Source organism: Sus scrofa, chromosome X (genome assembly GCF_054392235.1).
Source record: "Sus scrofa isolate SSC_HxYL_T2T_F1_AM1 chromosome X, Sscrofa_HxYL_maternal_Yorkshire_Landrace_v2.0, whole genome shotgun sequence".
Classification (NCBI taxonomy): Eukaryota; Metazoa; Chordata; class Mammalia; order Artiodactyla; family Suidae; genus Sus; species Sus scrofa.
In genome coordinates this window covers 32,423,564-32,449,944 of record NC_139401.1, presented here as the reverse complement: position 1 = coordinate 32,449,944, position 26,381 = coordinate 32,423,564, and the positions used below count along the sequence as shown (strand labels likewise).

Here is a 26,381-nt window from a genome sequence, read left to right as displayed (position 1 = left end):
CCATATGCCACGGGTGCAACCCTAAAAAGCAAAAAAAAAAAAAAAAAAGTGATACTCCGTGGAATATATAATTCCAGAGCATATATTAGGAAAAAAATATGTAGAAGAAAAGAGAGAAGCAATTGTGTAGCCTGGTGATGATTATTTGAGAAGAGCTAGTAATGATTTTTTAAAAATTATCACTCATAGCTACATGGTGAGAAATGGGGCATTATTAACAACCCCAAGCCTATGAGAATTTAGAGTGAAAATGGACTAGACTGTCAATACAAGGCATTTAATAGTGATATAAAGACCAAAACAATATGTTTCAGCATTACAAAATACCCCTCCCCTTCTAGAGTCTTAGCGATTATTAATTATTTCTTATAGTTCCAATAATAGTCCTTGTCTACATGGTGGTATGCAATATTTACTAACTAGGAAAGAGATTAAAGCACTTAATGAAAAATTCTCTAGATTTAATTAATGAATTATCTCCCACGTCCAGACCTGTTTTTATATCTGACTTTGTGGAATCTTCAATTATCTTTGATACTGTGTTTCACTCTTGGTAAAATGTATGTGAACTAGTAACTATCTTGTACTTTTACTGTGATAATGATGTTGGTAGAGTGAAAGCTATATTCAGAAATAACTTTATGACCTTAATTTTTTTACAGATAGAAATAAAGGAAATAAGTATACAGCTTGAAAGACTATAAGGACAAAAACAACAGTGAAAAGTGAATTCAGAATAGAAATCTGGCTAGATTGACTTTTTGAATAGGTAAACAAAACAGATAAACATCTTCTAATCATAGGAGAAGAAAATAAGAGAATGAAAAACAAAGATTAGTAATGAAAAAGGATGTGTAACCACAGATACAGAAAAATCCAAAAGCATTTCTGTGATATTAATTTTGAAAAATCCAAGTCATGGATGTTTCTTAATACAAAGCAAATTACTAAAATTGACTTAATAACAGAAAATTAAACTAGGCTAATTACTTCAGAAAACATTGATATGTTACTAGAGCTCTACTATTGAATAATAGACCAAGACTCTTCACCTGTGAATTTAACCTGATCCTTAAAGAATAAATAACAATACAATGATGGTTAAAATAGTAAATGTTAAAACTTTTATATAAATACCTACTAATAAATATATATTATATATATATATGTATATATATCTAGTACACATATTCCTGGGAATAGCTAGTAGAACAATAAAAGCATCAGTATGTGAGGATATATATACAAGATGTCCTTTCCAGGATTGTATAAAATGATAAATCTAAACAAAAAAATTATTACAGCCCTAGAAAAGAAGTGAATATCCACTAACAGGAGACTGGCTAAATACTCCATGATACATTCAAACAATGAAACATTATGTAGCCATCAAAATGAACAGATGAAAGGGATTACTGTTTGGTAAAAGCAATATTTAATATATTCTGAATAATATGCCATTTTCTATAGACCATACAACCTACTAAAGTTGTGTCTATATGATATCACACATGTGCACTCACGCATACAATGATCATGTGAATAGGGAGAAAAATACACAAAATTTTTTTTTACATTGGATTAAGAAAGAAGTTAGAAAGAAGGTCACAAAAAAAAAAAAAAATAAAAATAAAAAAAGGAGTTCCCGTCGTGGCGCAGTGGTTAACAAATCCGACTAGGAACCTTGAGGTTGCAGGTTCGATCCCTGGCCTTGCTCAGTAGGTTAAGGATCCGGCATTGCCGTGAGCTGTGGTGTAGATCGCAGATGTGGCTCGGATCCCGCATTGCTGTGGCTCTGGTGTAGGCTGGTAGCTACAGCTCTGATTAGACCCCTAGCCTGGGAACCTCCATATGCCACGGGAGCAGCCCAAGAAATGGCAAAAAGACAAAAAGACAAAAAAAAAAAAAAAAAAAGAAAGTGGGACAAGCAAAATGGAAAAGAAACCTAGTCCCAAGGAAAATAGGAGAAAGGCATGCATAAGATATCACTCATGCATTTGTGTAAAGGAATATATGTAGTCTTATGTATAAAGAAATACAATATTTCTAGTAACAAAAATGAGATTCTATACATGTGCACCTACACACACATACGTACATACACAGCTAGAAAACAATACAACAGTACAAAACAGTACAAAAATGTGGATAATTGTGTTTCTCTACAGTCCAACTACAGCATGACAAACTACTTATGACAATGTGACTTGATCAAGTATGGGTCTTTAGAAAGGAATGATTGGTATTAATTGCAGTGTGATAAGGCTTACCCTCTGTGGTACATACAAAAGAGAATATATGACTGAAACACCACTTAGAAGCCATGCTAGGAGGTCCCATTATGGCTCAGTGAGTTAGGAACCCATCTAGTATGCATGAGGATGTGGGTTCAATCCCTGGCCTCACTCAGTTGGTTAAAGACCTGGCATTGCTACAAGCTGTGGCATAGGTCACAGAGGTGGCTCCATTCCTGCATTACTGTGTCTGTGGTGTAGGCCTCACCTGTAGCTCTGATACAACCCCTAGCCTGGGAATTTCTATATACCATGGGTGCGGCCCTAAGAAAACAAACAAACAAAAAAAAAAACCTATGCTATTTACTCATTGTGCCCATGTCAAGGAACACCAACAAAACTGACCTGTTAGTTTTGACGGTATAGTGAGTAACACTGACAATAAAAAAGTAACTAACAAAATATAATTACAAATCAACAGAAAGTTACGTAAATTAGATTGTGTTTTTGTAACTGTCTACAGAATTTCTCTATAAAACTAAAATTTAATATTATGCTCTTATTTTTTATGGAAGGTTGACAAAATAAATGGCCAAATGGTTATCATTGCATCTCTTGTAAAGTTGTAATTAAAGATGTATGAAGATTTGTTGTCCCTGACAAAAATGTAAGCTTCTTTGTATTAGTTTGAGACATTTGTAATCAGTCTTTCCTATGTTTTTCTCAGTGCCTGTAAGAATTAGCCAAGATCTGTTCAACTTTTCTGGTATTTTTATTTTTCTACCTCATAGTGCCCTAACTTATCCCTACTCATCAGTTCCTTGCATTCCCTGATTTTTTTCAAAAAAAAAAAAAAAACTCTTCATAATCCTCCCCTAGATTGCTTAACATATCCTTAGCCACATGCACTCTTCTTGGCAAGCCTTCCCCACCTGCCCCTTTCTTTGTTCTGGTCTTTATATCCCTTCTTTATAGATTCAGTCAACAGTGACTATCTCTTTTTGTTTTGCTTACACTGTCATTAACAATAATGTCTTTTTCTCTACTGGGCCTCCAAGAGACACCATGGTCTACCTAATTTTTTTCCAGTGGCTATAAATAGATTTTATTGGAAGATATCCATGCATATTCCTTTAGATATTGTCTACGGCACACGTGTGTGTGTATGCGCGCATGTGTAGGTACACACGTGTACACATGCATGTATACACAAATGTTCCCATGGCTTCTTTTTACTATTTTTTTATTGTGGCAAAATATGCATAACATAGGTTACCATTTTAACCATTTTAAACTGTACAATTCAGAAGCATTAAGTACATTCACATCAGTATGCGGTCATCACCACTATCCATATCCAGGACATTGTCATCATCCCAAACCAAGCCTCTTATCCATTTGAAAATCCTCCATAATCCCCTCTCCCTTAGTCCCTGGTAACCTCTAGTCTACTTTTTTTTGCATGTGCCTGTGGCAGGTAGAAGTTCCTGTGCCAGGGATTGAACCCATGCCACAGCAGTGACAACACCAGATTCTTTATCCACTCTACCACAAGGGAACTTCATCTATGTTCTTTATAAATTTGACTCTTCTAGGTATCTCCTATAAGTGAAAAAATATAATATTTTACATTTTTATGGCTGGCTAATTTCACTTAGCATAATGTTTTCAAGGTTCATTGATGTTGTAACATATATCAGAACTTCCTTTTTAATGTTTAAAAAATCCCATTGTAAGTATAAACACACCATGTCTTGTTTGTCCATTCATCTATCAGTGGACATTTGGATCATTTCTACCTTTTGGCTATTGTGAATAATTATATTGGTGTATAATTATCTGTTTGAGTCCTTGCTTTCAATTCTTTTGGATATAAACCTAAAAGTGGAATTTTTAGATCCTGCCTAATTTTAGCCAATGGCCTGCCATTGACTTGTGAGCTTTTTGACATTAGAGGTTCTACTTTGGTCTTCTTTATAAGGCCTGAGAACAGTGCCTGACATAATGGAGAATGGATCTTAAAGGGATTTTTATGAGGATAAAGAAATGGAGGAAACCATCTTCCTACTCACACAAATAACAAGCTTATGAGAGTAGATAGGGGCTGCTGGTGTCTCAGTACCTGCTGCTTGCTCTAAGTCTCCCCAGAATGATCCCTATGACAATTCTAAGCTTAACTACCAGCAGTGATTCCCCAAGTATATCTATTTCCTAAAAATCATATATTGTTCATTTAAATAATTAAACCTTCCAAAAATATGGTCTGATTATCACTGTCACTATAATTAAGTTCCAGAAAGCAGGACAGTTTTTCCCTTTCATAAGTACATCAGTGCTTGGCATATAGCCAAAATGTATCTGTTGAAGAGTTTTCTTATGGTGCAGCAAGTTAAGGATCCAGCATTGTCATTGAAGTGCCAGGGGTTGCTGCTGTGGCTCAGGTTTGATCTGTGGCCTGGGAACTTTCATATGCCATGGGCACAGCCAAAAAAATGTATTTGTTAAATGAATGAATCAATATGTCAGTTCATCAGTTTATAGCAGCTTTTTCACATGGAGAAGCTCATCTCCTCTACTGTTGCATGAGGAATCTACAAATGAAATTATGATCATACTTTCTTCTTCATGAGTTAATTGATTTCTCTTGGATCTAAATTCCACAAACTTGTTGTATTCTACTTTGTAAAAGTAAAATGAAAGTATCATGGCAAATTATTGTTTACGTGTGTAGGAAAAAAATTTATGAGAATGCCCAATACTTTGAAATATCGAAGCTTCAGTGCCAAGCTTCGACACTGAATTAGGAAAACTTTGCATGGGATACTACTAAAATTCAGTTGTCCAATGAGATACCTCTGCATTTTAGAAATAAGTAGACATGTAATGTGTTACAATGACAGTATTAACTTGGCTTTCCTACCCAAGATAGTCAAGGTCTTTCATGTTAACCAGCTTTTAGGACTTCTGCTCATCCATTCCTCAATAGAGCCTTACTTAAGTGCCCATTTACATACTGTCCGTTTACTTCAGGCTGACTTCTCTGTAATGTCCATGTGGTGCCATCCTCACATCTAATCTATTGCATACCTCAGTAATACCTTTGTATAGACCTTAATCTGAAGCCGCCAATTTGATTTATTATGATAGCTTCTCTTTCTAAAGTATCCCTGGATGCTCTTTTTTTTTCTTGTTAACCCTTTTATTTTGAGCTCATCATAGATTCACATGTAGTTATATACAATAATACAGAGTTATCATGTGTACCCTAAACTGAGTTCTACCCCAAAGGTAACATACATTAACATTATAGTATATTACCATGGGCGTCAACATTGATATAATCCACCAGTAGAATTTATATTTCCGCAGTTTTACTTGTATTTATGCATGTGTATATATATGTACCTATTTTTAGTCCCTTACAACATTATCACATGTGTACGTATATTTGTATATCGCCCATCAGAATGGTAGTCCATGGAATGGATGTACCAATATGTTTAACCATTCACCCTTAAATGGCATCTAGGTTGTTTCTAATTCGTGGCTGTTATAAATAAAGCTAGTATAAACACTAAATATAGGGGTTTGTAGAAACATAATTTTTCACTGCTTTGGAATAAATGCCTAAGAGCCCAATTACTGGATTGTGTGGTAAGCAGTATGTTCAATTTTGTAAGAAACTGCCAAAATGTTTTCCAGAATATCTGTACTATATACATTTCTGCCAGCAAAGCATGAGTGACTCAGTTTCTCCATATTCTCATCAGTATTTGATATTGTCACTATTTTTTTATTTTTGCCATTATAACAACTGCGTAATGCTACCTCTTTATGGTTATAATGTGCATTTCCCTAATGGCTAGTAATGTTGAATATTCTTTCATGTGCTCATTTGCCTGATATTTATGTGTAACCTGACTACACCTAAAAATTTTTAAGAGCGTGAAGGACGGGAGATTTGTCTTGAAAAAATAAAATCCTGCCAGATTTTAATTACCAAACCCAGTGCTAGATAGAGAAAAGAGAGCTGGCCATTAGCACCATTGCTTAGTAGAGTTCTAATATATATTTATAAAGCAAGGACATTTTAGTCAAATGCAGTCACCTCTAATTATAATAGCACTCCTCTGAGCTAGATAAAAGGATTGATGAAATTTCTTTTTTGAGTTTCAATTATGTATTAGAAAGTACTTCTTAATTTAGACTTCCTTTATGAGTTATCATTGTTGTATATTTTATTTGGAGATACTCTGATTGGACTCTTTAATCTGCAGTAATTTATTTATATACTAAAAGTACATTTATTTCCTGTCTCTTTGTAAGTGTGTTTGGGGGCACTTGTTTGTTACAGAAAGTACAGTTACAAATGCAGTTTGTTTCAGTTTTAGATTATTTTTAAAAAGTTGTAATGATGCTTAGGCTCCGAAAATAGCTAAATGAAATTGCCTTGCATTTTGTTTTCTTTCCAAATAGACATTGTGTTTCTTTCCTTCAAGTGTTTCCTCTTTATCTCTAACAGGTTGATTTAGTGAATATCGGAAGCACTGACATAGTAGATGGAAATCATAAACTGACTCTTGGTTTGATTTGGAATATAATCCTCCACTGGCAGGTAAGAATCCTGGTGAATTTTTTTTATTTGTTTGTCTGTTTGTTTTGGGGGGGAGGGAGGTAATATATTGCTGGTCCTTCCTTTCATTTTTACCCTTGACCTGCAAAACTAACATGTCTATCTCTAATAATACAAAGCTCATTTCCATAGTGTTGCCTTTTAAATTGTAACAACATTTGTCATCTACAGTGTGAAGTATCAGCAGATTATAGGACAGGTTCTAGCACATTTGCAGGAATACTTTTCTAAATTTTTTTCCACTGGGTATGGATGAGGCAAAAGAACAAATCTTATAAATAGGTTAATAAAATATTTTTCTCAAATATATGTCTTCTGTAACTCACGTTTTGTAAGAAGATAGGTATTTTTTCCTGTTAATCACTATCAAATGAATAAGACCATGAATCTTATGTATATTCTCAGTGTAAACTAATGCCATAAAAGATTATTGGGATATGATGATCTGTATATATGTTATACACACAAACGCTTCATAACATGATTTGGAAATTGCATTTTTTTCTGAACCACCTCAGCACAGGGTCCTCTGAATACCTGTATTTATTGGACTTCTGCAAAACAGATGACAAATCATTTGGTTTAATGAAGAGTACATATATATATATATATATATATATATATTTTTTTTTAGTCAGACCAATATGAACTTAAATTTTAACTTCTCCATTTACCATCTTAGTGATATTGGGCATCCCTTTCTGGGACATAATTCCCTGACTATCAAAAATGAAAAAAACAATTATGAATATGTATATTTCTTGTCAGGATTAAATGAGAGATTATTCATAAAGCACTCAGTACAGTGCACCATTTTCATTAGAGGTGTTTCATACTAGTAACTCTTTTTCTCTACTCATATTTTAAGAATTTGGAGGATAATTGAGATGTCTGGCCTTTTTACTAGCAGAGATTACTTTTTTATAAAAACAGCTTTTTTTTGAGATGTAATTTATATATTATAAATTTACTCATTCTATATGTAAAATTCAAAATATACAAAACTGGTTGAGTTCTGTCTCCCAGGGCTTCTCAAAGTATTTTGAGGAAGAAACAGTCCCCTCCCACCCCCGATCTGGCAAAGATTTTAGGATATTTACAGAGATTTATACACTTATCAATCTAATTTTAGCACATTTCCACTACACTATAAATAAATCTCACTTCCACTTACCATCACTCCCCTCTCCCACCACCCAACTCTAGGTAACCGTTAATCCACTTTCTGTCTCAATATGTCTGCCTTTTTGGGACATTTTGTACTAGTGCAATCATGCAATGTGAATTCTTTTATATCTGGCTTCTTTCACTGAACGTAATCTTTAAGGTACATTCTTATTTGTAGTAGGTATCACTACTTCCTTTAGTAAAGTTGACTTTTAACTTCAATTGTAGATGTGTCCTGCTTGGAGTCAGACAGCATGTAGATCAGAGGTGTACCTTTTCAACTCAGTACCTATATTGTTCTCCCAATTGGCTCCTGTAGCTTTTTATTATAAACACTCTGAACTGGCTCTCCTGTTTCCCAGCAATATGGGAAGAGAGAGAACAACCATAGCAGCTGGCAACAGAAACTAGCTTATAAGATTCTCAAATGAAAGCAGGATTCCTAATTCTGGGCCTTTTTTCATGTAGAATCAAATGGTATCAAATAGAACTATCAAGGCAACATAGGGACCCCTACCAAACTGGCTCCCTTCTGTTGCTCAGTACAACTCAAACTATCTTGAGGAAGGATCAATTTTCCCCATTTTCCATTGTTTATAAATTCCTGAAGCATTAAAAAAATGAAATAAAAAGACACATAAAACCCAAGCTTCTCTTTTATCATTAAGTTCAACAGACAAGTACTCTGTAAAATTTCTGCAGAAGTTTCTAATAGATTATGAATTGCTGTCTTTATCTTATGGCCTGGTAACATATTATTGATGGAGAGACCCCAGCTTGCAAAAAATATTTTGAGTTGCATAGATAGTGGTCCTGACAAAGCCAGCAGGAGGACTTGGGCATGTTCAGAGTCCCAAAAGGCTATTTTAATTGTATTTATCACAAACTGTCTCTCACAGGATCTCACCTTTTCTTATCTCCTCAAAACCCTTTCTAATTCCATCTCAACTCATTGCAGGATAGAGTTTCAAAATCACTCTATCTGATATTTTTTTCATTTATTTATGAGTGTCCTCATTTTTTTATTACTAGCATGTAGAAGGGTTCTCACATCAAGAATACTGGAAGGAATGCTTTTATAATCTTTCCTGTTCTGAGACATCTTGTTCAGTCTTATGTTTTCCATCAATGTCCTTGAATCACCATATCATTGTGATTCCAAAGATCTAGACTCTTCCCAGCCGCTGCCTCCTTATCCCTCTTCTATCACACTGCCCCGTTTTCCTAAAACTAATAAACCACTTTTTAAAAGTCCCTCCTCCTCAATACTCCTCATAACCCAATGAATCCCAAAAGATATTTTCACCAAAAGTATATATTCGCTTTCCTATTAAATAGTCAAAGAAGGCCTTGAATACCAATAAAGATTAAAGGACCTTCTGGCCAACCTAATGTATTATCCAGAGCTATCTGAATAAGAATGACATGAAGAGATTGAAAGGTGTGCATCCTTGGTTCCAGCGTCCCATACTATGTTATTACTAGTGCTGTGGAAGTCTTCTCTCTAAACTTCCAAAAACTCTCAAGTACCAACCTCATTTCTCCTGTAAAAGGTTTTTCCAATTTCCACTTAAATTATTAGCCTGAAATATTATCCCTGTATTGAGGAGTAAGCAGCTTTGAGCAAAACTGTTACAAAGACAGTGTTAGGCATCCTATACTTCCTTCTTTTTAAACTGCAAACCATCCTTTTTTTTTAGGGGGGGTCAACTTGGTTCTGGGAACCAGCTGGCTAACTGTGTTGTTGCTCTCAAAGATCAGGCCCCCATCTCTGCTGGCTAACTTAAAAGAAATACTCAATTCCAGGGCTACTTTACACTAGAATGTTTGTTTGTTTGTTTATAAGATTTATTTATTTATTTTTACTTTTATTTTTTGTCTTTTTAGGGCCACAGGTGTGGCATATGGAAGTTCCCAGGCTAGAGGTCGAATCGGAGCTGTAGCTGCTGGCCTATGCCATGGCCTCAGCAATGCCAGATCCAAGCTACGTTTTCTACTACACCACAGCTCATGGCAACGCTGGGACCCTTAACCCACTGAGCGAGGCCAGGGATCAAACCTGCATGCTCATGGATACTAGCTGAGTTCATTACTGTTGAGCCACAACAGGAGCTCCCTATATTATTTATTATATACACAACATACAAAAAAGGATGGATTTTGCATTGCTGAAAGCACTTACTGTAACCCCCTGCCTACCTAGTGCCTCTGGGCAAGACAGGTCTTGATTTGTGGTCTTTTGCAAGCCTTTCACGTGCTACTGTCCTTTTCTTATAAAAAAACTTTTCCTCCCCCTCTTCACTCCTACTGCTCTGTTGTAACTCCTTTTAGTCCCAGAATGGATTCTGGGAAACAGACGCTGAGTTTAGCAGGCAGGATGTTAATTGATGCACACCCAATAAGAGCCTCATTCAGCCCCGTGGAGAACAGGGAGTTAGAATGAGCCTGTAGAGTTGTCCTGAGTGGGACTGAAATGGTTAAGTCTTTATACAATTTCCTTTCATCAGCCAGGGTTGCCCTAGAAGGGATATGACCTTCGGCAACATGCCTTTGCAACTCAAGTAGTTCCTGAGGGGACTCAAGGGTAATGTCTACCTGATGACAGCTGGAGAAACAAGCCCTTCCTTAAAGGAGAATCCTGGTGGTGCAGCTCCATATCTGTCACACATTCTTTTCCCTGTTAACTCCTAGTCATTTTTTAAAATCACTGCTCAAAGACATTTTTTTTTCTTTTTAAAAATAGATACACAGGAGTTATTTTGTGGTGCAGTGGGTTAAGGATCCAGTTTTGTCACTGTGGCAGCTCAAGTTACCGCTATGGTGTGTGTTCAGTCCCTGGCTGGGGAACTTCCATATGCTGCAGGCATGGCCAAAAAACTAAAAAAAAAAAGGATGTATAGCTGTGTGTATACACACATACACACATTTGTTTAAACTGATTCTTTTTCATACACACTACTATATAACAATGTATAAAATAGATAACCAACAAGGACCTACTGTATAGCACAGGGCACTATACTCAATATTCTGTAATAACCTATAATATAAGAGAATGTAAAAAAAAGAGCATATATATATATATATATATAAAATACACATATGCAGGTATGTATAACTAAATCACTTTACTATACACCTGAAACTCACACAATAATGTAAACAATTTCAATAAAAATTAAATAAAAACAAAAAATGAGTTTCACTAAAAATTTGAAGTGTTTCTGGAATTCTCTGGTGGTGCAGTGGGTTAAGGATCCAATGTTGTCACTGATGTGGCTCGGGTCACTGCTGTGGTATAGGTTTGATCCCTGGCCCAGGAACTTCTACATGCCACTGGCATAGACAAAAAAGTTTTGGGGTGTTTCTAATTTCTCAGGTGATAAAAAGCAGAAGGGAGAAAAAAATTGATTCCTTCTCTCTTAGGGACAGTGAGCCCTGAGCATGGGGAATTTTTCTGCTTTAGGACTCACCTTAGGAGCAGCTCAATGTCTGACTGAGGGTTAAGCCTTAATAAATGTTTTTTTGGTAACTATATTTTATGTAGGAAAAAAAGAACTGATTGTCTCACATTGCCCCTTATTGCTTATTTTTTTCTCAGCAGCATTTGTACCCTAGTAGAAGCAACAGCAATGAGCCTGGGGCTGATAAGCTGAATTAGTGACAAAATGATGCTAAAGGAGTTTTGGATTGAATACCATGTTGTCCTTTAACATTATGTGCATAGAGGGTAGTCTGGCCAAGCATTTCACAAATGAATCACATTCATCACGGGAAGGTTGCCTGATCAGTGCAAATCCATCACCACCCCTGAGCCAGTGTCTGCCGATTCCAAACCCGGTTCACCACAGGACACATAGTACATGTCCCACAGTCTCTGTGCATGGAAGCTGTATATTTTATAACTTTAGAATATGATGAAAAAAATTATATGTCTTACATAACTATTTGACCTATTTATTTCCTAAGCAACTGACTAAGTAAGCAGGTCAGGAAGGAATTAGGAAAACTGGATAATCCACCCCTAAATAATAGATTTAGTTATCAAGGGATAGTGACAAATATATGCAAAGATTTCTCATCTTCAGATCATTACCATGTTTACAAAACATCATCTCAAATCCTTTTCAAGTATTTTAAAGTTAGATGTAATAGTCTATCCTAAAATTTGCATTGAATCTTTCATAAAAGAATGACTAACATTGGAGATATTAAAATATGTATTTTCCCTAAAGGCATTTGTTAACTTCTGCATGGATGAAGAAACAAAATAAAATGTCATATTTAGAATACAATAAATATTCATCATCTGATCAAATGTTGGTAGCATATGAACCTTATATTTCCCGAAAAGGAAGCTCTTGGTGGTAAAAACGAATCACATTTACCTATATGCTTTTTTTAAGTATATGATAAGGGTCTTGACTTCTATTAAAGAGTAGCCTAGTAATTATTCCTTTAATAGAATATGTAGACAGTTTGTTCTATAATGAGGTGTCAGCTGCATTCTTCAAACCTTGAAAATGGATGTCTGCATCAGATGAGTTAGAAGAATGACACTTTGAAATAGAATCTGCTGAATGGCATTTGCACCTGCACACAGCCTAGGAGAGAATCAAATGTCCAGAAACCAATTCATAAAAAATAAAGCCAAGCCTGGCTTTTTTATCTTTCTGCATAGTCTTGGTTTCCACCTCCTTTCCTGGAACGGGGTTGAGGGGGACTTGCCATTGCAGGTCCTGTGTCTCCCTCCTGGCACCGTGCCCTCCTCTGCTGGCTCCAAGACCACCTCCTACTGGCGGAGTCATGTCTCTCATTCCTCATCCATCTTCCACCTTCTCTCCGTGCTCCTTCAGGGGTTCCAGCCTGCCTTTTCTCCTTGCTGATATCACGCAGCTGAGCTAGTGGCAGGGCTTGTACAGGACTCTGATGGATTTCCTACACGGCATCAGAGCGGCCCTCGTCTTCTGTTTCCTTTGCCATCTCCTCACAGCTGTTGCCAGATAATGGGAGGGCTGAAGCCCTGGCGTTTGGTTTCTTTGCCGCCATGCTGTTTGCACTTGACTTCCATCTGATTTTTAACAACGTGGCCAAATTTGTCAAACAAGGCAACTCCGCAGAGGTGACCACAGCTGGCAAGGCAAAAGTAGGAGATTCCAACTGTGATTCCAGAGGTGGCCAGGGGACTGTGTGTTGGGAGGGAGGCTGTGACTTCTCAGTAACAGTGGGAGTTGCTGATGGAGTGGGCCCCCTCACAGCCCTGAGGTAATGCTCCTGAGCCCAGCATCCAAGATGCCACCCTTTGTAACCACTGTAGACACGAAGGCACCTTGAATCTTCTACCTCTTCTCCCCATATATGTCTCATGGACCTGAAGCCCTTTAAGCTCTCTGCCAAAAACAAGCACAAGGGAACAACACGAATACAGCCTTGTGTTCCCCGGTTTCCTCCCACCACCCACCGCAAGAAGCATTTCGTCTCCCCCCACCCACATGCCAGGAAGCATTTCATGCTTCAGGCAGAGTGGCAAGTAAGACAGAAGCTACCACAGGAACTACCTGCCCAACCCTAGTCATTTTTGTCTGTATTTAGTGACCTTATTCCTTAGGGAACTTTGCTGAGAATGATTCTTCCAAGATTCTTTTGTTCAAGGAGCACCAGTTCCTTCTTCTTTTTTGAGTCAGGGAGAAAACTCACCTATGCCCTGTCATCTAGGATTGAGTGTGTCCTGGTAACTACAAGTGACATCCCCTTGAAGACCACCCCTTCTTTGGGTAAAAGGACTATTCTAAGACTGTTTTTTGTTTGTTTGTTTTGTTGTATATTTTTTGGTGGCATCTGCAACATGTGGAAGTTTCCAGGCCAGGGATTGAACCCTCGCAACAGCAGTGACAACAATGGATCCTTAACCTGCTAGACCATAGGGTACTCCATTCTAAGACTGTTTTAAAGCAAAGCCCATATACTAGCTTACCAGGCCCAAAAGATCCAAAGTACAAAACAATGGTAGCTGGGCAGGCCACAGCAAACTCTTTCTTTCCTGGCCCATCCACCAGCAGGCCAGAGATCCTTGGGCAGCTCAGGAGAGTATGCTTCTAGATGCCAATGCAGGTCCCTCCCAAGAGGAGATAGGCCTTCTGTGTTCACCTCAGGACCTATGCTGTGTGTTTATCTTCAGTGGGATTTTGTAATTCGATAATGTTTTTATACAAAAGCAGCTTCTTAAATGGCACATCCTGTGACCCAAGAGGCCTCATAAATGAGCCAGAGTTCCACATGTTCTGGGCATTTGTAACCTTTATTCTCTTGCATGTGAATCTCTTACCCTGAAAAAAAGCCATAATGAATTAAACTAGGCTAAATAAAAACATACAAAAAACAAGGTGACACATCCACAGCTTTGGGGGATGAATACCCTTTTCCCTTCTTTTGTTGATTTTATTTTGTTTTGTTTTTATTTTAAATAAGAAAACTCATTTCTATTTTCTTTTTTTCATTTTGGTCAGTAAACATAATTTGCATTACTTTAAGTTTTAGTATGAACCTGAGGTTCATCTTACTATATACAATTTGTCCTTTGATTCTTATAACAACCTCATTGTATAGTATAGTCAAGAACCCAGAGACCTAAAAAGGCTAAGTTGCCCAATTAACACAATTTGTCAATAGCAAAGGCAAAGCTTGAACCTAGGCTTTTAAGAAAAGTAAGCTTCTTCTCTTAGTCACTGCACCATTCTTCCTATCCTAAAACTATTAATATATTTTAAGTCCTTGGTTAACAACCAGTCTAACAAGACTTCTCTAGCATATTCATTGAAAGTTAGCAGATGAGCATTTCTAAAAATACAAAATTAATAGTTTATCAGGGAGGAATCCAGGAATGATCTTAAACATATTTAATAAATGGCATATCACAGAAATGAACCAATCAGAATAGACACCTGAGTAGTTAGAATGACCCTCACTACTGATTGACCCTAAAGTTTCCATTATTTTTAGCTGAAGATTAGGGCATACAAGTTTAAGTTTGTGTGTTTCTTGTTCATGCATTTTCTTATGAAATTTTCTTTCTATACCTAGGTCAAAAATGTAATGAAGAATATCATGGCTGGATTGCAACAAACTAACAGTGAAAAGATACTCCTGAGCTGGGTCCGACAATCAACTCGTAATTATCCACAGGTTAATGTCATTAACTTCACCACCAGCTGGTCTGATGGTCTGGCTTTGAATGCTCTCATCCACAGTCATAGGTAAGTACACTAATGAGACATTGAATAATTTAAGTATTGATTTAGAGACTGATATCTTTTTCTCCAGGACGGTTCCAGATCATTTCCCACTATGCAACATGTTATTTATGTTGACCATATTGATTTAATCATCCATTGGAATGCACTGAATAAGAATATCCTGTTTTATGTGGTCTCTTAGTTGTCGAAATATTAAAACTATGGGAGCATGAATGCAGTTACAGTGGGAGTAGGGGATCAACATCTTTGAAATGGAGACTCTGCCAGAAAACTGATGATGGTAATTAATTGTACTACAGCCACTCACATAATATCTGGAAACACTTTTAATGCTGTAGTTGAGGCTTATACTAACCACATTATTTATATGGAAAGACTGGCTCCATTAGTAGTATGAAATAGAAACATTTATCTTATCAGAAACACACTTGATAGCAAATAGCATAAGGTCCTGTGTGTGTGTGTGTGTGTGTGTGTATATAAATATAATATTTTGGTATTAAAAGAGGCTCAGAGCATCTTCAATCAAGGCAAAGAGCAGACCACAATTAATTCTATAACACAGTGCTCAGAATATCAAAAGAAGTAATTGCTCTGGAACGGCAAAGCAATTGCTATAAAGCATGTAAGAGACTTATTTTGTTGATCTTCATAAAAGAAACTCAGTGTGACATAGGGAACCAAAAGTCCTTAACTATTCACACTATTATATTTTCTAAGATAACAAAATAGATGTTTGTTTTTTCTTGTATAAAGAAGCCCAGTAAATGAATTAATAACTATTTAAGAAAGAAAACCACAGTAAATATAGATAATGAATGAATTTCATATATGTTACATATAATATATAAAGGATATATTATATGTATAATACATTTACTCTAAGGAATGCCTTCTTGGTTTCCCTTTTACCCATCTCAATCCCCTGAGTCAAATATATTGCCTTATTAACTGTGTTTGAAATGCCACTGGACTGCATCTTCCCTGATTTTCAATGCAGCTTATCTTTTCTCACTTTGATCTTTCTTTTCTTGACAAGTCTAGTCTACCATATTCCTATGCCAATCCTGCTTGTAAAAGTTTAGAATGTAAATTTTCTTCCCGTTTTACCAGTTCAGGAGCAAACACTCTCTAAATAAGCATCTTTGTCAGGTGTCTTGCTCCAGCTGGGTTTAATTAACCCCATCCAGACTGAGTTTCCAGGTGAATGACTCAGCAACCTGATTTTGGAAAGGAGGCAGGCTCACACTCAATTGGCATGTTAAGCAATGTTAATACGTTGTTTTTCCTTACTGTGACACGAAGAAAAATATACCACAGCCTCAACTCGGCCAGATGAGAAAAGAGACGTTCATTTTGCATTATAAGTCAGTGTACATTTATGCAGCCGCATTCTTCACAGTAAGGGCTGGAACGTATTGATCTTGCTGTTCATGTACACATTTGCCGATGAACAGAAATATCGAGGATCAGGTGGTTGTATGGTCCTTGTTGGCTCATTAACATTTTCTTTTCAAGTGGAAGAGTTGAATCCTGCAAGCATGTTCACAGTCTACATTTGTTGATATTCTATTTCATGACTTCTGAATATATTTGTAACAGTAAACACATCCAGGTTTCCCTGTCACATCTGTCCCTGACCTACTCTTTATCTCTCCAAATATCTACATTTATATATTCTTCTGTCATATTGGATGAATCATCAGTCACTACCTTTTTTATACAAAACATGGTTACTTTTCAAGAGGTTTCTCACAGTTGATAATGCTCTTTCATGAATCATCTTTTTCTTTTTATCTCTGACAGATGTTCATGTTATTTATCTAAAGAAAAAAGAATGATTGAACTTTCTGTTCCAGGGTGATTGTCATTGGTACACTTAGGAATGTCATGAGGTGTCCTGATTTCAGTAATTGTGAGAGTATATAGAACATAGGGCCGAACTTGATAAAGTACGTAGGAATTGATAGAGAACCTTGCCGAAGATCAGGCTATTCGTGCCTTTATATTTCTTTAAGGCTAAATTTTATCTTAATATGTAGGAAATTAAAAGTATTAAATTAAAACACAAAGTTAACTACAGTGCAGTTAAAAGGAAGCCAGATTCTACTTTTGTGGGAAAACCAAATCATAATTGATTGGAAATATGCTCAAAATATCCAAATAAGTGGCAATAAGTATAAAGGTGCAATTAAATTTTCTCCCTAATTTCTTATTTTAATTTATTACCATAGAAGTAGCATAGCATATGGTTTAAAAAAGGAAAGATATTAGAGAGGAAGGCAAAGGATGAAAAGAAAATTTGTCTCCTTATCCCAGCCGTACCCAGTGACATGGCACATCTTAGAAGTTGTCACTGTCAGAAAATTATTTTATTCTTTCTGATAGTTTTCATAATTATATATATTTATTTATTTTTTATTTTTTAAACTTTATTTTATTTTTGACCACACCTGCTGCATGTGGAAGTTCCCGGACCAGGGATTGAACCCATAGCACAGCAGCAACCCAGGCTGCTGCAGTGACAATGCCATATCCTTAACCTGCTGTACGACAAAGAAACTCATATATTTATTTCTTGATTAATTCATTTCTGACAGTAGATGGATTTATTCCTCAATATGAAGCCTACGAATATTACTTTTCATCCCCATCTATTTCCTGTTTTCTTTTTTCTTTCTTTCTTTCTTTTTTTTTTTTTTTTGCTTTTTAGGGCCACACCTCTGGCATATGGAAGTTCCCAGGCTAGGGGTCGAATAGGAGCTACGCTTGCCTGCCTATGCCTCAGCTACAGCAAAGCCAGAAACAAGCCGCATCTGTTACCTACACCACAGCTCACGGCAATGCCAGATTTTTAACCTACTAAAAGAGGCCAGGGATCGAACCCACGTCCTCCTGGATACTAGTTAGATTTGTTTCCGCTGAGCCACAATGGGAACTCGCTATTTCCTATATTCATTACTATGTTATAATCATGTTATTCTTATAATTATTGCCTGTATGACTTTAAATGACAGCAGTATACATTTCTTCATCAATTTAGACAAGATCTGTTGACCATCTGAAATGAAGGATGAGGAAGTTATCACCATTTTGTTTACTTCTTCCTCTCCTCTCCATCTTCAATTCTGTATTATAGTATTATTCTTGCATCTACAATGTTTGCAACATTTTTATCTCTTTTTAAAGGTGTTCTTGGCTTGAATCTATACATTGAAAATGCATTAGTGTTATTTTATAAATGTAATTAACCTTAGGATAAAGTAATGGAAGTTAATGTTTCTGAGCAATTATTATTTTGTAGGCACTATTCTAAGTAAAATAGCCCCATCTATTTCTTATGACATACTTAATATCCTTGTCCCCATTTCACAAATTGGGAATCTGAGGCACAAAGATGTTATATCATTTATTTGAGACCATTTGGCTATGTCAACCTAAATAAAGAGATAAGCCAAGGCAAACTCAAATTACCAGAAATTGAACTTATTTGAGAATAGCAGAGGGCTTGCAATTTGGGAAACACATGCTGTAGCAAGTTACATGTGAGTCCCTCAGGCTTAGGGCAGGCCGTGTGCATGGGCAAGGAGCACAAAGAGGGGCCAGTCCAGCCAGAGTGCAATCAGTAAGTTCATAGGCTTGAGGATGGGGAGAGAATTCTAGGTGGATATTCATTAGCTGGGAGATAGGTAAGGTGTGGTCTTCTGTAAAACAGTCATTTATAGAAAATCAGGCTCTCCATTCTTAAGTTCCATTCTTCTTAGGATGTGTGTATGAAATTCTCTATTTTATATCCTCCAGTTCCAGTTTGGACTGAAATCTTTCCACAGCTAATATGTGGTAGAGCCAGCATATGAGTTCATAGAGGACTCTGCTTATCTACTAGGCTATGTTGTCTCATTCAGTATGTCAGTTTCCTCAAAAGATTGGTAATCTTTGGTTGCATATTCTTATTTATAAGTTATGTTCTAGGCTAGCATGGGGAAGTATGTGGCTTTCCTCTTCAGTTGGTTAGTTTTACACTTCTTTATGCATGTGAAAAACAGTTATATAAAATATTAATTAATGATGAATTTTAAAGATGGAAAACTTTTTATTAGATTTTTGTTACTACTAGAATAGACCTCAAAGGCCATTCAGTATACCTTCTTTTTAAAATAACACTGAAGCTCAGATAGATTGCATGTCTTAGATTAACTCCTCACCCAGGTTATTAGCGGCTTAGGAGAAGATGAAGGAGATGAAGGGAAAAGGGCTTAAATGTGGAAGCAATCCTATTTTTATTTATTTATTTGTTTGTTTGTTTGTTTGTTTTGTCTTTTAAGGGCCACACCCACAGGATATGGAGGTTCCTAGGCTAAGGATCAAATCAAAGTTATAGCTGTCGGCCTACACCACAGCTCACGACAATGCTGGATCCTTAACCCACTGACTGAGGCCAGGGATCAAACCCATGTCCTCATGGAAACTAGTCGGGTTCATTAACCACTGAGCCATGATGGGAACTCCTTTTTCTTTTTTTTTTTTAGCAATCTTATTTTTAAGTCATACTCATTTAACCTTATTTACTAATCTCTGTAGGTGAGAAACTAGTTTCCCACATTCTGCCACCTATATTCTTTTCCACTTCCATTACTGAGAGATGGAAAAATGAATATGGGGCAGAGGTTGCATAGTAAAATTAAAACTTCATTAAAATAGTCTAGAATTTAACTTTTATTTCTTATAGTTTTTCTACTATAATAAACGGGTCCCAATTTATACATATTTTAGGTTCTAGTAAATTACTAGCTATTTTTGGTAACTTGGAGTGTATAGGGAAGATTAGATTTACTAAGAAATGCACAAAATTGTGGTGAACTAAACAGGGTAGAAACAAGTAAAAGGAAATGAGAGTCAAAGGAGACAAAGTTATACCTTTATTTGTGATTACAGTTTTAGAGAATAACATCTAAGCCCATCCTTGTAACATATTCTCTTGCAGAGCATGAGTTCTTAAACAAGAGTCCATTGATGGACCCAAGCAGCCTAAAACTCTATGTAATTCTTTTTAAAAATATGGACAGGTATTCTGTATGGGTACATGTTTCATGGCACTCTTTGGATTCTCAAAGGTAGCTGTGATCCAGGAAAGGTGAAGAACCACTTAACTAATGGCTACCAGTATTGTTGGAATAAATTGTAATTCATTAACAGCCAGGACCTTTTGCAAAGCCACCCCAATCCCTGCTCCTAACCGTACCTCCCACCACTCAATACTAGAAATTTCCTAGTGGAGCCAGGCCTGTGAGGTCTTGACTGAGCACATTCTGCTCTTTCCTTCCCTAAGGACTTTGATTCTCTAATATCCAAAGAACTTACAATTCTATTCTCAAGCACTTTTCTTAAATCTAAACCCAAACTAAAGACTCCCTTAAGCTCAAAAAACTTCCTTTGCCTTCTCAGACTTTAGAAAACCTTATATATTATTATCTGTGTTTATTGCTGTTAGAATGTAACTTAGGATGTATGCATTTTTTTCCTTATTAGATTTGAAATCCTTGTAGGATGAGAACTGCCTCTTATACACCTCTATGTTTTTTCTGTTATCAAGTAAAATGATATTCATGTAGTATGTTCTCATCCATTCTTTGATGTAGCCAGTAAATATTTAAGCCCCTCCTATGTCTAAGGCTGGGTTTCTAGAAGTGAACAAACCTGGCAAAAATAGTTCTATGTTCTGCATTCAAGTGGGGAAGGTAGATACATAGGTAAGATTAATTAAATGTATAACATGTTAAATAGTAGTAAATTCTAATGAGAAAAATATAAAGCATTTAAGAGGGATAGGAAGTTAGTATGTGTAAGTTTAATTTTGGGGCAGGCAGTTTTAGATGGAAGAAGGGCAGGGAAGGACTCATCAATAATGTGACTTTTAAGTAAAGATCCAAAGGAAGTGGAGGAGTGAGCCATGTCGCTGTCTGGGGTAAGACAATTCCAGGCATAGGGAACAGCAAGTCCAAATGCAGGAAATTATCTAGTCTATTTGAGGAATAAGAGGAGGGAGGCAAGAAATAAAATCAGAGAGTTAATGGGGAGCCAGGTCATATGAGACCTTGTAGGTCACAGTTCAATCAGTGAATTTTACTCCCCCGATAGCAGGGATTTGAGAAGGTTATGATGAAACATTTTATCAGATCACTCTAACAACTCTGCCGAGAATAAATTAACAAGGTCAAGGCTGAGAGTAGGGGAGCAGTTAGGAAGCTAATGCAGTCTATGCCAGCTAAAATGGTGTGGATTACAGTGATAGCAGCAAGCAGTCAAATTCTAGATATGTTTCCAACTAAGTGTTGTATGAGAGTGAACCAGTCATCAAAGTTGATGCTACCATTTCTCTACTGAGCACCTACAAGTTTGACATTGTCATTGATTATTGAGGAAGGGAAAAGTATAAGCAAAGTAGGTGGGTTGAGATAGTGGGATGGGGATGAATATCAGAAGCTCAGTTTTGGATGCTTGAGTCTTGTGATGACTCTTATGTAGAGATACTGAGTAAGCAGATGGATCTAGAATCTGGAGTTTAGGCAAGAGGTGTGGGCTAGGCTTATTGAATTGGAAGATACTAGTAAATGGCTGGTAATAAGATCCATGAGATGGGATGAGATTAACATATTTTTTTGTTTGTTTCTAGGATAAGATAGAATAAATTCTTTTTTTTTTGGAGGATTTTCATTTAAAATTGTGACTAGTTTAATTGAGAAATGTTATTGAGGGGTAATGAAGAGGAACATTCAACTCCTAAGGAATATGGGCATGTGTTGTCAGTCAAAAATCAGAATCAAAGTGAGTCTCATGAAACATTTTAAATTGAATTATATTTGTCTTTATATTTGTGTGTGTTTTAGGCCAGACCTGTTTGATTGGAATAGTGTGGTTTGCCAGCAGTCAGCCACACAACGACTGGAACATGCATTCAACATCGCCAAGTATCAGTTAGGCATAGAGAAACTACTGGATCCTGAAGGTTAGTGCATTTTTGGACTACCACTGTTTTTAGTATAGTTTAATGTTTATCCTCTTAGACTTAACATTTCCACAAACTAAGCACAAAATAGAAATTCTGCATCATGTGTTTTTCTGTATTCCAGCTATATTTAAAATGTTGTCTTCCTGAAATATATTATGAATTTTCATATATGATTTTAGTTCTCAAAATACCAATGTCTAAAACTAAAATGTTAAACTTTAGAAAAGAAATCTAAGCTTTTAGAATGTATATGCCTCGTGGATGAAGTATACTGCATTTAGAGTACATTGACTCCACACAATTATAAACAAGTTCATGTTTTGCTTATTTTACCAAGAGATTTGATAGATTAATCAGCTATAATTAATTAGCTACTCTTGCCGGTTTCATTCATACACTCTATAAAAGGTAACATTGCTTATTGTTTAAATCAGGAAGTCTATTTCTGGTGCTGATTCTATTGTAATTTGCCACTCTGGGGAAGTCCTCCATTGAATGGTTATGCATTTTCTGCTTCTTCAGTTGAGAGGCAGTACCGTATTTATATTTTTATAAATATACTTAAGTAAATGTCATTCTTATCTCTGGTGCTGCATGGTCATATCTTACAAACACACGGATTAGAGAGATAATGATTCCTGATCTCTACATTTCTTCTAGCCTATGAGGCACTTTTTTTTGTTTGTCAACTTCTTTGAAATTGCAGACTATATTCTCAGTTTCTTGAGGCTTTACCACACTCTAAACCCAGAAGTTGGAGAAGCAGTATCAGTGAGTTTGATATCTGCAGTATAATAAAAGCTGAACATTAGGGTAGGGTTGTATAATTCTATGGTCTCTGGAATATTGAATTAGTCCCAAATAAGGAGATTCTTGAATGGTGGTCATAGATCCCATCAGGAAAAATTCAGAAATAATTCAGAGGACAACCTTTCACTGGTGAATTTATCATCCATCAGAATCTAATCTTCAGTGCTGCAGACCCAGAAACCTGATTGCTTCATCTTACTGTTAGCAGATCCCTATGGTGATGTTAGTGGTGGGGGAGTTAACTTTAAACAGGATGAAAAAAAAAAATGATGTAACAATAAAAACAGGAGCTCAGTTATTTTAAGTGATATATTTAACAATCACAAGAACCAGGATACTTACATCTAATTGACCACTATATTGATCTTGGCAAGCACATGGACTTAGGAAGGGAAAATTATAGCAATACGAACGTATTTATAAAGTTAGAATCAGAGTAAGTTCATTAGAAATATTTCTTTTCCTGGAGTTCCCTTCATGGCTCATTGGTTAACGAACCCAACCAGTATTCATGATGACATGGGTTCGATCCCTGGCCTTGCTCAGTGGGTGAAGGTTCCGGTGTTGCTCAGATCCCAAGTTGCTGTGGCTGTGGTGTAGGCCAGCAGCTGTAGCTCCTATTCGAGCCCTAACCTGGGAACTTCCATATGCCATTGGTGTGGCCCTAAAAAGACAAAAGCCAAAAGAAAAAAAAAATATTTTCCTTTACATAATGTATAGCTCCTGTAAACTCTTCAATGCTTCAGCGGGTGATCAACGTCTTTCCTGCCCCAGTTTAGCTCTAAGGGAGAAATTGTAGCAATCATATGTCCTTGTTTTGCAGGATGGGGGAGGGTTACCTCACTGTAGACTTCTAATACCAGTGTACATGTTTTTGCATATTTCAGTGAGGTAGAAAGGACAGACGTAATGAAATTATGAACTCCACTCTATGAGGATAAGAGCTGTAGTGTATGAACCTAAAGGATAAGCCTATTAATAGTTTTTTTTATTATTTTTTGTTAAATCCACATACAATAGTCTGTTCCCATTGTCTAGGATATATGCCCTAGTTATTTTTATGTGTGCCCCATTCTTTCATTAAATAGTAAGAGCAAGTTTAAAATAGATCTTTTTTTTTTTGTTTTGTTAAGTGATAAAATGGTTTTTGATCTCCAATTCATCCTTTGAGTCAGTGAGGTAGGGGTACCTAGATAGGTGTCCACATCATAATCAGAAAGTAGGTTGATGAATCTATAATCAGAAAAGGGCAGTTACATAAATAATGTATTTTAGAGCATAAAATATCCTGGTATACTCAATTCCATATGTTCTCCCAAATGGAAAGTATATGTTGGAATGCCCATCATATAGGCTATTGGACCTCCATTATAATATCTCAAACTTAACAGTTCAAAGTCAACCAAATGCAATGAAATACAAGCTGATGAATAGTGATCAAGACTCTGGTTATAGTTTCTTTTTGCCAGTGAAATCTTTGATCTGAAAACTTGCTGTTTATGGTCTCTCTTCCAATTCAAAGAGCATTTTGTCTTCTAAAATGGTTTATAAAAATTTTTATGACTTTCAATAAGATGAAGATTCTGTATAAATTTTGTATTTTACACATCTATCAGTTCCTGCCAGTATGTTAGGGAAATACCCAAATATGCATTTAAAAATATTGCTCAATTGTACAGCACAGGAAACTATATCCTTTCTCTTAGGATAGAACATGATGGAAGATAGTATAAGAAAAAGAATGTATGTATATGTATGATTGGATCACTATGCTGTACAGCAGAAATTGGCACAACACTGTAAATCAACTATACTCTAATAAAAACAAAACAAAATTTAAAAAAGTATTGCTCAGGAGTTCCCCTCGTGGCTCAGTGGTTAACAAATCCGACTGGAAACCATGAGGTTGCGGGTTTGACCCCTGGCCTTGCTCAGTGGGTTAAGGATCCAGATCTGACGTGGCCGTGAGCTGTGGTGTAGGTCGCAGACGCAGCTCGGATCCCGCGTTGTTGTGGCTGTGGTGTAGGCTGGTGGCTACAGCTTCGATTCGACCCCTAGCCTGGGAACCTCCATATGCCATGGGTGCGGCCCTAGAAAAGGCAAAAAGACAAAAAAAAAAAGTATTGCTCAGTATTTTTCAAGAGATGATATCAATGATAGTAAAAAGAAAAAAAATTAACTGAATCATAAGGATTTTTATTTACTGATTAGTCAGTTTAAAAAGAAAGAATAGTATCGCATAGAAATCTAAGAATCTTCAATGTATCTCACAGGGGAGATTCATAGACTTCTTGCATGCGCTGTATAACAATTACCTTTGAGAAGTTCATATTTTTATTTAAATATTGGTTCTTTATTTATGCAAGACAATGTCAGCTATTCTCCAAAGCAATTTTTACTTCATATCTAATATGCCCCTTAGAAGGCTAATGAAACATTTAGCTTTATATTTGGGAAGATTTTTATATAGGGGTATTGAAGATATAGCTGGCTTAAAAAATACTGGCCCAAAGATATTTTTAGAATTTGAAACATCTTCTTTGTTGATTGGGTTGATTTATAAATTTAAAAAGTCATTGAAATATAATTTGGAGCTTTTCATATCTTGCCTATATCAACTCTGATGTGCTTTTTTTGGCCTTAACTGGTGTTTTGAGGCCTGAGGTTTGATTTTAAGAGGAATTGCCTTTTCAAATGAGTGACAGTAGGTATTAGCATAAGCAATTTCAGGAGCTGTTTCTGGTATGTTTAAATGTTAACATATGCAAAAATAAGTTCTACTAGGGTAAAATTATTTAATTATTTATGCATCTTTATGCTCATAGATATAAAAGGTTTATCTCCTTCAAAATATATCCTATTGTGTGAATCACTCGATTCATTTTCTCATGATTTCCGTATAAGACATGCATAGTACATGCCTGTGGGTTTCATATGCATTTTTTGCTTCCCTGAGTTTCAAACAAATTGGTTTGTTTGCAAATCCACACAATACTATCTGCATTAAGAGAATGCTTTGTCAGCTTTTCCTTGTGAATAACAAAAGTAAAGATGTTCGTTTTGAGGGAATTAAAAAAATGGGGATAAAAGTTTGTGCCAGTTCTAGATGAATTTTGACTGTAGTTAAGTCATTTCCATTTGGAATGTACAAGATGATGTGCACATCATCTGCTGGTAACCCAGGGTGACTTTAGAATGCAAGCTGAGTGTTGAGAATCAAATTCGATGAACACTAGGGCTTTGAGAAATATTTGTAACCTCAAAACGACATTCAC

General features: G+C 36.2%; 1 protein-coding gene across 25 annotated transcripts in view; it reads left to right on the top strand.

Annotated features, from left to right (window-relative positions):
* Window positions 1-26,381, top strand: part of DMD (dystrophin) — a 2,611,869-nt gene that overhangs the window by 849,781 nt on the left and 1,735,707 nt on the right. For all 25 annotated transcript variants that reach the window (XM_021079543.2, XM_085006422.1, XM_085006420.1 and 22 more), the window contains 3 exon segments: window positions 6,757-6,849; window positions 15,115-15,287; window positions 22,175-22,293. In XM_021079543.2, coding sequence (XP_020935202.1) covers window positions 6,757-6,849; window positions 15,115-15,287; window positions 22,175-22,293 — 385 coding nt within the window.